At 44.5% G+C, this 15,444-nt stretch overlaps 1 protein-coding gene across 1 annotated transcript in view; it reads right to left on the minus strand.

Moving 5' to 3' along the window:
* celsr2 (cadherin, EGF LAG seven-pass G-type receptor 2) overlaps nt 1-15,444 on the minus strand; it is a gene marked incomplete at its 5' end in the record, with an annotated part of 63,958 nt that overhangs the window by 7,300 nt on the left and 41,214 nt on the right. Inside the window, 15 exons of the mRNA XM_080462231.1 lie at nt 386-704; nt 1,202-1,385; nt 1,592-1,801; nt 2,525-2,619; nt 2,768-2,869; nt 3,001-3,184; nt 3,965-4,085; nt 4,245-4,386; nt 4,663-4,819; nt 5,008-5,121; nt 5,212-5,391; nt 5,706-5,875; nt 8,629-8,754; nt 9,044-9,207; nt 9,901-10,058. Of these exons, the coding sequence (XP_080318357.1) occupies nt 386-704; nt 1,202-1,385; nt 1,592-1,801; nt 2,525-2,619; nt 2,768-2,869; nt 3,001-3,184; nt 3,965-4,085; nt 4,245-4,386; nt 4,663-4,819; nt 5,008-5,121; nt 5,212-5,391; nt 5,706-5,875; nt 8,629-8,754; nt 9,044-9,207; nt 9,901-10,058 (2,426 nt within the window). The remainder of the gene's footprint in view (nt 1-385; nt 705-1,201; nt 1,386-1,591; nt 1,802-2,524; nt 2,620-2,767; nt 2,870-3,000; nt 3,185-3,964; nt 4,086-4,244; nt 4,387-4,662; nt 4,820-5,007; nt 5,122-5,211; nt 5,392-5,705; nt 5,876-8,628; nt 8,755-9,043; nt 9,208-9,900; nt 10,059-15,444) is intronic.

Consider the following 15,444-nt stretch of genomic DNA (forward strand, 5'->3'; position numbering starts at 1 on the left):
CTAAATGAGCTATAATTGAACACTAAGTCTCTTCCTTTTGATTTAGTTAACAGGAAACTCACTGATGTCACAAGTTTCCCTCCATCATTCACCCATCCATCTGAAATACTGAAAGACTCTCCTGACATTTTAGGTTATTTCTTCAACTATAAAAACAAAATACATCCTGACATTCTATCCATAAGCGGGTTCAGCTCACATGCATGTCTTTGGATTGTGGGAGAAAGTCCACCCAGGCTCAGAAAGAACATGCAAACTCCACACAGAAAGGCTCGAGCCCAGAAGTAGACTTTCTATCTGGTTGTTGTGAGGCCTCAGATTGTTTACTGGAGCTGCTTCCTGCTTCCTGCCAATACACGATGGAGGTTTTTGTCCCCGTCCTTACCGCAGACTTCTCTTGTCGGGATCGTAACTCTCCGGTAACAGCGAGGCCAGGCTGTGGAAGATGATGACGCTGGCGATGGCGTCCTCCTGGCCGGCGTCGGGGTGGCGTCTCTTCCTGTTAGAGGAGCGGTTCCTCGGCGAGGACTCTGGGAAGACGTCCAGGTGTCTGTGGCCCTTGGTGTCCACAGCGGGTTGAAAGACCGAGTCAGGGAGTGTGACGGCCGTCTCCTGGTCTGCCGGACGGGGGCCCCTCAGGGACTGGTAGCGCGGCAGCTTGGCTCCGGCGAAATTCATCTTCTTCAGACGGTCCACAGAGATGACTGCAAAGCCACCAGGGAGGCAGAGTCAGAGAGCGCTGCTTCAAACTGAACATCAATGTCTCACCAGAGATTAAAACAAGTTCTAAAAAAAGACAATTTTATCACTGAGGACAGATTCTTCCTCTACTTTTCTTGTATTAAAATAAAATTCTCATTGACGACTTTGGGGAATAAAGTTTGCTTTGTATTTGGATTGAATAAAAAATAGATCAAAGTGATGAAAATGAAATTACTTTATGTATGAATAGGATATAAATTATATTTCAATTGGAATATTAAGATGAGATAATATTGTTGTTATTCAGCTTGCCCAATGGACAATTCAACTGGATTACACACACGTATCATGTGCTTTTTATAATTAAAATTTTTTTTATTCTGCAAACATCCAAACTGTGATTATTGATTCCGATTCACTAACGTATTTAGAAAGTCTGATGGAGAAACAAGAGGCAAACAAGCTGTCAGCGGCGCACCACATGTTCTAAATCACCCACCTATGTTTGGTGTGACAATGGTGAATGGGCTGAGGTAGGTCTTCCTCATGTTCTGTGCTAATGTGTTGGCGTACTCCTCATAGTGGCGCAGCAGCGCCGCCGTGCCGCCCTCGGCGTGCTGGATCAGCTCCCAGTGCGGCCGTGTGTCTGCAGACAGGATGGCGCTGCCCACGCGGACCAGATTCTGTCAGGAAACAGTGCGAGTTCAGTGTGACAGGATGTCACAGCGGAGAGACAAATGAAGTGTGATGTATTCCCCGCAGATACGACAGGACTGCGATGCCCACATGCGCCGGGCCGGCGCTCTGCTCGCAGACCTGTTGTGCTTCCTGCGTCTCGTCTCCTGCTGTATTTTACCATCTGTGAGCGAAGCCTCCCGCCGGCGCTCACCTCAGTGAAGTGGACGTCCTGCGTGGCCGTGAGATTGAAGCCCTGCTGGTTGCTCTCGTGCTGCAGCAGACTCTGGGTGAGCCGATACGCCACTTTCACATCGCTGCCGTAGTACCTCTCTGTGTGCACGGTGGCGTTGGCCAGCATGGCCGCCGTCTGCTGGACGTGTCCAGAGTCCAGGAGGGAAGCGTTACGGAAAAACCTCTCAGACTGAAGAAGGAGAAACAAAAGAAAAGCTTTCAGTAAAAGGTCGAAGAAACCAGTAGATATGAGCAATGAAGCATGAATGGAACAAATTCTACTGATTCCATTGACTTTTATCAACATTTATGGAATCAGTTATTAATAATTACCATAATTAACACTCAACAACTTATGTAGCCGTATTATTACTAACTTGAGGGATGCACTAACCTTTCCTGTAGGCCCAAAGTTTTTATTATCTTTTACCTTTTCTGTGATAATCCAAAACAAATCTTTTGCCTTTTAGAGAAGGAGAACTCAAACTAAATACTGAATACTTGAGTAAAAGTATAACTTCAGCTCCTCCACAACCCTTTAGTGGCTTAAAACTACTGCACTTTTTTTGTTTTTTATTCACACATAAATGAAAGGGCGAGATTAACAAGACCTACATTCCCACCAGCAGTCGCTCTTTAAATGCCTTGATCAGCTTAAACATTTCTTCTTTCAGTTTTTACATTTTAGTTTCTCTGTGTCCAACAGGAAATTTACTGATTGCTATGTTGTTATTGCTATCTGATTGTCTTTTGTCACACAAACCCTGCCAAGTGTTGTACTGCGATACGCACACATATAAACCATAAACTCGGACTTGGTTGAGCAGTTTCCCTCCTCTATGCTTTAACGAATGAGGATTTCATTGTGGAAATTGCAGCGATTTTTAAAGTGACAGGTAGAGCAGCAACAAACCAGAGCTTTGAGCTTGCTGAAGGTGACAGAGGTGCAGTTGAAGAGATTGGGAGGCAGCCAGCCCTTGTGCTCATCACAGTGTCGGATGGCTGTGCCTGGGAAGGAGAGAGAGAGAGAGAGAGAGAGAGAGAGAGTGTTATCACAAGATGGAAATTGGCTGCAGCTGCTAGAGAGCTTGGGGCAGGTTTTATATATTTGCCATCATTATATGGTAATTTGATGAGCTGCCAAAAACTATGATACCCATTGTTCCCTTGGGACAGGGGACTGCTGCAGGGAGACCAAACTTAGTCCTGGGCCACCATATCCCAGCCTCAATAGCCTGTGGGCAGCTGTCATAGATTACTGCGAGAGACGGAGCAGGAAGGAGATGATGAGGATGAAAATGGAACATTATTTTTCAACGTTGCATCCCCATAACGGAAGAGGGGTTTAAAATTAAGCGTTACAGTGATGCGTCAGTGATGCATTCTGACCTTCACAGCCGTGGGCAGAAACCTCAGCAAATGGGTTGTCACAGTGGTCACACTGGCGCCCGATGACGCCGGGTTTACACTGACACTGACCGCTCTCCCGATCGCAGGCTCTGGAGAAAGAGCCCACCGGGTAGCAGTCGCACAGCAGGCAGGTGTCACTGCCTTCTGGACGGTAGTGGTTGTCCTGCACAAGAGATCGGCCAGACAAACAACTGATGAATAGTTTGATCGTTCAAAAGGATCGAGCTGTGAAGAAGTGACTTTCTGAGTAATGTGTTCCATCTTTTCTGATCAAACAGACTCTCAGCAAGTTTCAAAACGGGGAAAAGTGCATCATTAAACATACTGGATCTATTGGAGGTAATACTGTGCAGTGTCATTATCTCTTTGTTCAACCATACAGAGTTAATACAGGAGTTCTGAAGATGGTGAAAATTGAGTGCCTACATACAATAATGGGAGTCAACATTTAACCCAACAAGCGTGTGTTTGAACTGTGGGAGGAAGCTAGAATACACAGAAAATACCAACAGAGAAAGGCTCATAGTCCAGTTAGTCTTAAAAACACTAAACACTTCTAATTCTTCATGATATCGGTTCATGCTGCCACTTTCACTCAGCAGGGCTCAAACTGCAGTGGAAGTCTGATTGACGCCTCATTATTTCCGGAGTGGGTGCATTTTTTTAGTCTGTATTTAATTAACAGTGTAGATAAGTAACACAATGAGAAGGAAGCCGTTTTCATAGCGAATGAAGGTTTTGTGATGCAAAAGCGTGCACATTTTATTTATTTATTTATTTTTCTACATTTGTCTAACAGGTAAGTCTCAAACGAAGTGGAAAAAATAGGTTTATCAAGGAATATTCTAGCTTTTCAGACCTGGAATGGAATTTTTTCATGACATTCTGCCCTTCTTATCTTGACAGTAGGTTGCACCGCAGTGTGTGTTACAGCTGCACTCACCTTACAGCGACAGTCTCCGCTTGTCTTGTTGCAGTCTGAATCAAAACCTTTGTTGGTCTGACAGTTACAGGGCCCACAGGTCTTGTGACCCCACCAGCCTCTGGGACATGGTAGGTCAGTCCTGCACACACACGCACACGCACACGCACACGCACACGCACACGCACACACACACACACACACACACACACACACACACACACACACCATGAGCTTATTGAATTTTACCTGCAGAGTGATGAAACAGGATATGCAAGAAGAACCACAGCGAAGTCCGTACTTTTTCTCACAGTAGTGGCCAAAATAGTTGCTGGGACAGTCACAGGTGTAACCACGAGACAAGTTTGGCTTCCTGGTGCAAGCAGACTGGTGTTCGCAGGGGTTCAACGAGCACACATCGGTGCAGTTGGTACCAAAGTAACCTATGAAAAAAGAAGGAGAAATTGAGTTGCTGCGGTCTTGGATCAGTGACGTCAAGCTGCCGAGGGGAGCAAGAGAGTCATCAAGAAACTTAATCGGTGTTGTAAAAACAGAAAAGAAACCTAAACCAAATGTATTTTTGTTTCTAAATACTTGATAATGTATAGTTTGTTGGTATTGTTTGACATATAGACAGAAATAGATGCATTCATCTTTTCTACTGGTCACCACATCGCATGTTTTGTTGGTTTTCTAGTGTCTGAACACAACAGACTGACCGTTGAGGCACGTGCAGGAGTAGCTGTCCCAGTCGTCGCTGCAGTAACTCTTGGATGGACAGGGACTGGAGCTGCAAGGATCAGGCACACTGCAGCCAGGCTCCACATTCACTTTCCTGGCCTGAGACAGACTCAGGGCTCCGCCAATACGCAGCCCCTGCAGGGAAAATGGACACATGTTCATGTATTTGTGAATTGGACCTTTTGTGTCTTTGGGCAAATATGAGAAAATTATTATTATTTTTTTTTTAATGGTCAAAATGACAGTTAGAGGAAGTATTGTTATGTTAATATCAGCATATATGATCAAGAAAAGCACGCATGTGGAGCAGAGAGATGAGGAACCTGTATGCATCCGCGGAAACCATGTTGAATTTTCCCATCAAGCCTTGCCAAGCCGCCAATGCTCACAGCCTTCAGCTTGGAGTCCTGCAGCTTTCCGTCCACCTCCATACTGGCCTTAACAGGAAGGTGACACAACATTTATGCCAGATGCCCAAAATGATTTGATCCATAGTGAATAACAGCAACGGGAGTCCAGCAGCTCACCAGGTACAGTCCGTGGTCTAAAGACAACACGGCCTTATGGAGGCTCGTTGCTCCCCCCAGGCGACTGATGTCCAGCTGCAAGTGATGCCAGTCTCCATCGTTCACCAGCACCTCCTCCACACGGGAGAGAGTGGAGTCTTCCCCCCGGTGTAGCCCCATCAATACACTCCCTCCTCGTAGCTACAAAGGGCATGGAAAAAAAAAACAAAAGGAAAAGAAAGGCCGTGAAAAGCCAGCGCTGCATCACATGAAGTACAAGCACAAGTTTGAACCTTGAGCCTCTCGCTGCACATCTAAGGCTTCCCACAATGGAATGGATCACCAGATGCTTGTGTAACATCTATGACTCACACTGAATACAGGCTGAGGACAGGATTAAAGATGTGTCTGTTTCTTTTCTCTCTGCTTCCTTCGTCTCTTCCTCCCCTGTGAGGTGACATGTCCTCCAGCAGGGGGAAGGTCTGAAGGTTTGCATGTTTATTTAATAGTCTCACCTGCAGCGTGAGGTTGTGCTGCTGACCAGAGGAGATGTGAAGCAGCGTGGCGCTGGACTGACGAGTGCGGAACATGAGCTCGACATGCCAGGGGACGGAGGCCGCCGTCGCCGCCATGTTGTTCCACTGCAACAGGCTGTTACCCAGGAAACGCTGCGGGCTGGCCATGACTGCAGGAATAATGACAACCGGGGAGAGAAGATGGCAAAAATGAGATAAAATCCTCTAGGTGTTAGGAGTGAGATGTGTATGGATGGAGGAGGGATGAAGCATAATGAGGACAGAGAGTTTCAGAGTCGGGGACACCAGACAGCGAGTCATTAACGTGAACCAGCAAGTCCAGGCTGTTCCCCGAGCTCGTCCACGTTATCACACGCTTTAATTTGAGGGTAGAAAAGAGACAGACGAGAGAAAGGGGCCGTCCTCGTGCGTCTTTGTGGCTGAAATGAAATAAGATGTTCCTGGAGAGCTTAAATGAGGAGTTTGGCAGAGCAAAGCCGGGTAAATTCTGAAGAAACACGGCAGGTTTTTAAATTTGCAAATGTGTAACTTCAGACGGAGCTACGAATTAGAAGGAAACGGTTGATGTCTGTGTGCTCTTTGAGAAGCTTTGTGGCTTATCCACATGTCGACAAAGTGACACTAAAGGACATGCTGCCAGCCTGATGTGCAGCAGCTTCCTTCTCATTAAGCCGTCTCTGCGTGAGAAGAGAAGAAAAGCACCTGAACCTCTCAGATTGTACCGATCGATTGGCTACGACAAATGAACTTGATGCACTGGAGCTGGCGAAATAAATCCTCATACCAGCCTGATTTAAGCACAGATGGTTACTTTCTGTATGTTTAATAGGTCCGGCAGCAGACGATCGATATTTATGGAGCTTTATGAACAAAGCAAAGCACAATCAATGAATTTCATCATTGATTTCTTCTATTAAATGTCAAAAACTAAAGAAAATTTCTTGTAGTAATTTAACAGAGGCGAAAGTATCAGAATCAAATGGTTTGTGTTGTACGAACACGTCAAGCTGTCCCGCGGGTTTTGTCTTTTTGAGGCAAAGCAGTGGAGCCAATGTTCACAATTAAAGCGATCACTATGTTTTGAGTAAAACTAAACACTTTGTTCATCATCTGTCAAAACATCTTTTCATTTTCCTGTGACGAGTTCTGTTTGCATCTAGTTGAAATGCTCACAAAAATCTTATGCAAACTAAGGTTTTTGTTAAAAAAAAAAAAAAAAGGAAAATAAAAAGGGCCTTCAGATCTGTTATCTATATTATATTGGCAGCATGTCAAAAAGGAAATTCGATCTGAGATTACTTTTTTCTATGCAAGGCAGCACTGTGTTGACAGAAATAATTATGCACAAGTAACATTTACATGAGGTTTTTATAACAGTTTTGATCAGTCTGCCCCAGGTTGCTGCAATTCAAATGTTTCATAATTTATATATGTTTCTATGTAAAGTTTGCATGTTCTGCTGTTGCATGAACTTAAAAAACTTCCTACGTTGAATAAAGTGATATAGATAGAGGGTGGATGGAAGTAAAAGAAACAGACAGAGAAATGTAAGCAAATCAAATGATATCTTGTCTTAACACTCGGAATATTGCAGACTGTGGATTAAAATATTACACAGCATTATTGATGTTGTAAGAGCCATTGTTTGCTTGAACTGTAACTGTGTGTGGCATCGTGGTCTGTCACAGTGTTTCACTGGATGTTGCAGCAGGTAGATGGGTCATGTAATCTAGAAGAGCATAGAGGAAATCCCTCAGGTCACGGATGGTGACAAGGAGGTCACATGGTTTTGAACACACATGCTTAAAACCGAGAACAAAACTGTGCATGCAGTGGAATGGAGAACTGCTGGTCAGTATCGCTGCAACAGTTAATTGGAATCAATGACAATGTGAAAAAGTTTGATAAAGAAGGCTGAATGTCAATGCAACTGCCAGAGAATAAAACTGCTGTAAAACTGAAACTCCTCCCACAAAAACTGGTTTTCTAGAGTTATTGCATGATGACAATTGGTCGACCAACGGTTTATCCTTTGATGCTGTTCATCAAATTGGAGGATGTCTCTGCATCACTCAGATTAGAATTGGATAAGACTATTTCAAAGGGAAGGTTCCTTGCGGTTTAATTTTGACTTAAGCTCTGTGATGATAAATCAACGCGGGTCCTGTGGGGATCCCCTCCCTGAACACTTAAGTTATCAAAGCCCATTGAATCATGTCCGTAACGTGTCATCACAGTGGAATCTGTCCCACCTACATACTCCCATCATTACTTTCCTCTCACACTTTTTTTTCTAACTCACCGAAACAAGAACATCCAGTCTTCTCTTGATCTGCATGGAGACTGCTCAAATAAATCTTTTGTGCCCGTTCCACTTCACACCAGAGATAAATGAGCTCTTTTCACTCCAGTCTCTAACATGGCTCATTTATGACTCTCTTCTCGGATTACTTTAAAGTATAAATCAGTGGCAGAAACAGCTGCAGCAGATCAGGTGGAACAAAAACCGACACTGGAGAGCACGGCGGCAGAAACATAACCGACACGCTGTATATCTTCAAAAGTCAAAGAGCAATTATTCTTAAACTGGATCAACATCACTAAAATCTGAAAACATCAGTCTTTTTTCCCCCACAAGTGTCATAAATCAGGCTTTAAAACTGCAGCGGCGTAATCACCATGCTTTTAACCTGACACATCTTTAGATACAGACAGCTGCCGCTAGAAAGGTGTTATCGCTGCAACTGCACCGAGGACGGCTTCACTTCCACCTGTTATTTTCCAATCAAATCTACTCTTCCTTTACTCCGTCTCCACACTCACTGACGGGTTCAGTCTCGGGACACAATCTCCAGTCGAAGCTGAAGACAAATTGGTGTGAGTTATCCCCTCACTCGCTCACCTCTTTCACAGTTTTGTCCTCCGAATCCGAGTGGGCACTCGCAGCTGATGGAGCCCCACAGGTTCACACACGTTCCTCCGTTCAGGCACGGGTTGTTGTTGCAGAAATGCCTCTTGGCAGAGCATCCTGGGAGGGCGGGAAGGTAAGAGGGTAATCTATCCGTTTCATCTATCCTACCTCATTATTTCATCAAAGCAGAGCAGAGTCAGAGGCTAATAAACTATTCATGGCAGGTACAATGTTCATTTCCCTGTGACTCCACCGTCCCGCTGTGCTCATTATAGTCGTAGCTGTTTCCTCTGCCCGTCTTTCCCACTTGGCCGATGGAACAATAAGCACTGTTTCAGTGCAGGATAGTCCAAGCTTTAAGAGAGTAAGTGACAGACAGAAGCCAGTAGAAGAAAATGCTTTATACCTGGGAGAGTGCCGTTGTTGGCGATGAAGCCGGCCATGTCGATGTGCTGGTTGTCAATGCGCAGGTTCTTCATGCATCCCACGAACTGCCGGTTACGAACTGGGAAGTCCTCTGGGAGTTTAGGGACTCCTCCAAGGAGCAGGGGCCCCGTCAGGTCCAGAGATCTGACAACACATAACCCAGGAGGTTAGAAAGAGTTCTGCTGTGCCTTAACCAAATACATCCTCATTGACTGATTCAGGCCAAAAAAAATGCATGAAAAATTCATTATAGAGTTAATTTTGCTCTGCAATTTTCTCCCCGGAGAAGAAAAAAAAAATATGATCAAAAGAAAAAAAATAAAAGCTGAGCGAAGACCCTGGAGATGAAGAGCTTTATTTCAAAACAAGTTTACTCTGTCTCTTAATTAGGTACTACACTGAGAGTAAAGTAAATTACATTAATCAATATAGAAGTAATAGAAGAATTTAAGCAGCAAAGACAAGGAGTATTTGTGGCATTTCATTTTCAAGTATTGCATTCAAACTATAATCTTATAAATTTTCATGAACATAAACGGAAAGATGAACCTCTGCTCATCATTTAATCAACAAGTGAGGAAACGCACGGGTCGACTAAAATTCTTTAATTTACAGTCCTCGAAGTGAACAGGCTGAAAGTGCTGTATTTTTATCGTTCAGCACTACAAGAGAGGTCAAGCAGCAGGCTCTCTCTTTCCAAAACACATTCATGTCACATTTTTTTTAAAGAAGAAAAAGAGACACAAAGCTACACACTGTCTCAGTTCACTGAAGTTTATAATGCCACATCGGCACTGTGGAATTATCTTGTTCATCATATTTGTCCTGCGGACTCACTTTTTGGACCCCGATTGGCTGCCCTGAGCAGAGCAGGTGTAGTTTCCGATCATGTGACCAAACCTCAGGGCCACAGAGGTGTCACAGTTGTCCACCGTCACCACGACGACCTTCTGGTCCGAGGGTCCCTGTGGGAGGCCCGCCTGGTTGAAGACGGGCTGAGAAAAGACGAGACAGGCTGGTGAGTGTAAACTGCATAGCTTGGTCTACAGTCAAATAAATCAGATGACACGATGCATGTTTGAAGTTTTTATGAATTTCTTTTCATTAAAAGTCTTGAAAACCCCCCCAAAACAAACTCTGTTGCTATTTTTAAACTAACGAAATATTTTGTAAGACTCAGCATTTATAAACAGGACAAAGAAATAGGTTATTGCAAAGAGAATTTCATTAATCTGCTCCACTTCATGAAGGATTAATGTACAAAACACCACGAAAACTTCTGGGAATCTCAGCCAGTGCAAAGCTGAGCGTAGCTTTAGGAAGGAGATTAAAAACTCGAGCTTTGAAAATGGAAAAACAACCACGAAACAAACCATCTTTTGCATCGCACTCACTTCCGTCCCCCTTCAGCTCCAGCTCTCTGAGGCTGAGTTTTTTTAATAATTCATATCATAACAGATAGAGCTAAAGGCAACGGCACACACACACACACACACACACACACACACACACACACACACACACACACACACACACACACACACACACACACACACACACTCTGCAGGGCATCTCCCCCGTTGACAAAGGTTCTTTTTCATTGTCTGAGAAATCAATGGGGGGAGTAACAAAAAGGGGGAGGGGCCTGCGGGGGAGAGAATGATGATCCTGTCAATAAAAGGTCGTGACCTTTTTTCAAACTGGCCAGTTTCTGCGAGGTCACGGAGAGCTCATATTAACCCTTAAGTGTGGGTTCAGGCCGCTGCCGCACGGCAGAGCGCCGCCGCCCAGCTGAGCGACGCTACGACGGGCCGCTGAGCTGTCAGCTGGTCAGACAGGATTTAGCAGGAATTAGCTCGTCTCATGTGCGGAGATGATACCAGAAGTTGCCTCGTTGCTGAAAACACACGTTGGGCTTTTGTTGTTACTGTCTGGGCATTTATCTGTGTGATGTCAAACTAAAATAGATCCCCCTCAGACCGACTGCAAGAGCCTCAGGAATGATAATTTCCTGATTGCTCTGCTGTTCTGACTTCAGTGTCTGATCCTCTAATTTAAAAACTCAGAAAAAAAAAAAAAGAAAAAAAAAAAAGACACCCAGCCAGAAATGTAGAGTAGATTTTTCTGGACGGCACATCATCTTCAACTGCTCTATCCTGGAAGATTTATTAAGAGAAAACCGAGTCTATCAAACTCCCCAGACATGGAAAATATAAATTTAGCTTGAGACACTGTCTCAACGTAACGTCTCTCACATGATTTCCTCGTTGAGCAGATTAGATTAAATCTCTCTGAGCTTCCAATAAAACGTGTGTGAACTGAAACTGAGACGGTTGAAATCTGGCAGTGTGTCTTGTGATCAGAGGTACGAATAAGGACTGTAAACCTTCTTGTTGGATCATCCGTCCTCTCACAATGCCCGCCTACACTATGTGGGGTGGCAGACTTGATGTTTATTGATATGAACCTGCAGAAAGAAAAATGGGATGCTTTCACTTCAACATTAAAACACACAGAAGCGCAGCATGAGCTCCACACTTTTTTCTTGCCTCCGTGTTGTATTTGTATTATTACTTTTGAATCTATTTTCATCTGACAATTAAATGAACATTAAATAATTTTTAGTTTCGTTACAGTTTTACTTTCACAGATTCATGAACATTAATAGTTTCATATGTTTCTATGTTGTAGAAATACTTAAATTTGACTTTCCCTTTAATCACTTAGTGCACAAGATGCACCAGTTTTCATTTACACTCTATTCTCATCAACATGACAACATTTATAATTTCATCACTTGCTTGTGCTTGTATAGTGTTGTGGTCCAAAGAAAGGCATAGGATGGAAAGGTTAAATTGATTCCCCAGCCTCGAGGACTCCTTGCCTCTAACAAGCAAAACAATCTGTGAATAGAATGATGGATTCTGGTTCCTAAAGCCACAAAGGTATCTTTTACTTATTGTCAAACAACAAATGAAACTCAAGCAATCAGGATGAAAACTGAGCCTTTAAAAAAGGATCTGAGCATTTTCACTTGTGGGCAACAAAAACCATGTGAAACAAAGAGAAATAAAAAGGTAAAAACAACGGAAATGTGAAAGTGGGGATGATAAATATCTTATGTCTGATGGAAAGCACATGGATCCATCAAGAAGGTCATTACTTTGCTGGGCATGACAGCTATTGGAGCAAGCTTGTGTAATTGATTTACAGGATCGACTGACCCCCTTGAAAGGCATTGTGGGAAATATGAAGACGAAGATGGTGGGTACAATTTACAGAGAGGCTCAATTGAGAGTCCGGAAGAGCACAAACAGGCCGTGTTATTGAGCACCTTTCCCACAGGAAGCCACACTACGCTGTGGAAATGTTAAGCAGTCAGAGACAAGAGGGCGGAGGTGGCTTTTACTTTCCAGTTAATACTCCTCGAAACCAATTTGTTACAAATTTGTCGATGATGAAACAAGCAAACATGTTGTGTGAATTGCCAAAGGTGAAATCATCCGACATGCTCTTTTTCCACGGTTTTTCCCTCGCTGTGAAAGCTCTGAAGCAGGCAGCGCTCCAGCTTGGACGCTCCTTTCACTGACCTCTGCTGTCATCAGTCACGGCTATTGACTCTCCAATAATGACTGTCTGTCAGGACGTCTTACTGCCACAGAAAAACACCGTCCTGTCAGGGCTGATTGGAGCGCACATATTTGCTCTGTGCCACATTACCCAGCGCTCTCGCTCGCAGCTCCATGGGATTATGGGAATATGAGTTCTCTGTCAGAGGGCTTGACAGGGGCTGTGCAGACGGAGCAATGCAGCAAGCAACACAAATATGGGATCTAAGATTGACTAGAAAACCATAGCAACAAGAGGGGTTGGCCCTGAAGCGCAGTGTCCCCGTTCAAAGCCCGAGTCAATACTTCTCTCTGCCTTTCTTTACCCTCCTTTCGCTCCTCTCCTGCTTGGCTTTTCTGTCCTCACTGGAGAACAGTGAGAGAGGGGCACCTTCCCCGGGGCCGCATCATTCACTGCCCCTGGTCCCAAAGGAAGCCGAGCCAAACACAAAGGCAGCGGTCATTGCCATTCTCCACAGTCCCCCGCTACCCTGAAAGCCACATTTCAATCTAAAATGCCCCCCCCCCCCCCCCCCCCAGACTCACCCTGCCCCACCCCCTGTGGACAGGGACGGGTCAGAGTGGGCCACCGTGGGATACCTCCTGTGGGAGGAGCCAGGTTTCTACCTCAGCGACTCGCAGGATGTGGAATATGAGAGGAGGACAGAGAGGATTAGTTCAGCTTGAGATGTGGGCTGGACCACCGACATGTACTGAAAATATGCTACATGTGGGATATAATGGACCCACTCAGCGCCTGTGACAGAGGTTCAACTGTTCTGTACCCAGAGGAGGAATCACTACTTACTACATTACCTGTTCCATCAAAACTAAACCTGGTCATATAGGCCCGTGGGCCTTCATTTGCAATGATTCCCCTCTTATAATAATATGTCGTTCTAAACGTAAAAAACGCAGCTTTAATTAGGCTTGAAAAGTTGGTGAAGTACCTGTGTTTGGCCTGTAAGTCAGAAAAATGCAACGGCGTAAGCGTTTCTCCAGGTACGAGATACAGAAACGAGTGTTTGACGGCCGTAAAGTGGCTGCCGTGTTGTGCACATTTGCAGTTGTGTGTGTGTGTTGTTGAGTGAGCGAGAGGAGTTCTGTCGTATAGAGGCAGACTTGTCCGCAGTCACAGACTGAAGAAAAACAAAAAACCTCCAGTCACGAACCGAGGACTGCGTCTCTCTTTAGCTTTATTACTCAGCAAAGGACTGATCAGGTCATGACCTGAGGCGTTTCAATGTTCATGCATTTGTGACTGTAGAGCAAATTGTACATTTCATATCATTACCGTCTCCTAATAAGCAAACTCTAATAAGTGCCGATTCCTTGCTGTTTGTTGCTACAAGAAACTGATAAAGTTCAGCTGCCTGCCTCGCGCCATCATGATGACACCCACAGTCAACTGCTGTCACATCTTAACAATACCTATCAAAAAAATAGATGTATAATGTTTTTAGTCACATGACTTTTGAGTGCGTAGTTTAAAATCTGCATATATAAACACCACTGCTCTCATAATGAGGATGAATAGTATTCAGCTCTTTTTACCATCCTGATCATTCTGCAACGACACATCAGAAATAAGGCCAAACGAGCCCGCCGCATGATGGCGTGTGGAGGCGTTGAGCTATGCTGCATAATATCACCCACCAATACGTACATGATGATATGAAGCAGTGGAGCTCAACACGGCTGTTACCTACAATCTGTGACGTACAGCAAAGCTAAAGCCGCTGCAACAAACTCAAGCGAACCTGGACATCATTATGTCTGTAGAATCTTTACATTAGAGTACCGGTTTATGTTCGACTGTAGAGGTTGACTTAACGATGTGACCTGTGTATTTTACTCCATATTTAACTCAGCAAGCAACCAGCTCACGACACTTATTCTCATACGTGTTATTTCTATAACACCACTCGTCAGGATGAGAAGTCTGCACTGCTTCAGAGTTGCATCAATGTCATCAATGAGACTGTAATGTTTGTAGGGCAAAGAACCAACAAGTTTCCCCCCTCCTTCCATCGCTGTGCCGGCTAAAATCTGACCACGTTATCATATATGCTGAATAGAAAATGGACACGGCGGGGGAGTTGCCTGGCAACATCTTTATGATGCAAAGTGACTTTCTCAATAGAGTAAAATGTGACATCCTGTGTGTGGGTCCTGGGTGGGAAAATACTGAGAGAGCAGAGACAACAGCTCCAGACATTCCTCTGCTGATTGAGTTGTTGTGATATTGCTACAGAGAAATGTACTCGTCAAACATATTTAGTCCAATCTGAGCATGTCTGGAGATCCAGTGCCAGCCCACTCTCTGGCTTTCATTCACTCATTCACACCCCCGACACTGTCTGCCTCTCTCTCTCTCTCTCTCTCTCTCTCTCTCTCTCTCTCTCTCTCTCTCTCTCTCTCTCTCTCTCTCTCTCTCTCTCTCTCTCTCCGTCAGTGTCTAGTTGGCACTTTGGCTTTCTTCCAGATCATCCGCCTGTCAGCAGTGATTCTTTAGTCAGACGGAGCAGCAGCACTAAAGACGAAGAACAACTAACTTGCACAGCTCACAGTTTCCATTCTGCACTTTGTTTGACACCCACTCCAGTCACAACGTCTCAGAGGCCACCGAGACGGAGCGTCAGCTGGCAGTCATCACCGCAGCATCCTCACTTTAGTCTGCCGTCTCCACCCATTTTATTTCCACTTACCCGTCTTTAACATTACCGTAAAGCTGTATATCTATTAATACCGGCTTGTTTCACCGCTACAGAGA

The sequence above is a fragment of the Lipophrys pholis genome (assembly GCF_963383615.2).
Source record: "Lipophrys pholis genome assembly, chromosome: 4".
In the NCBI taxonomy this organism is placed as follows: Eukaryota; Metazoa; Chordata; class Actinopteri; order Blenniiformes; family Blenniidae; genus Lipophrys; species Lipophrys pholis.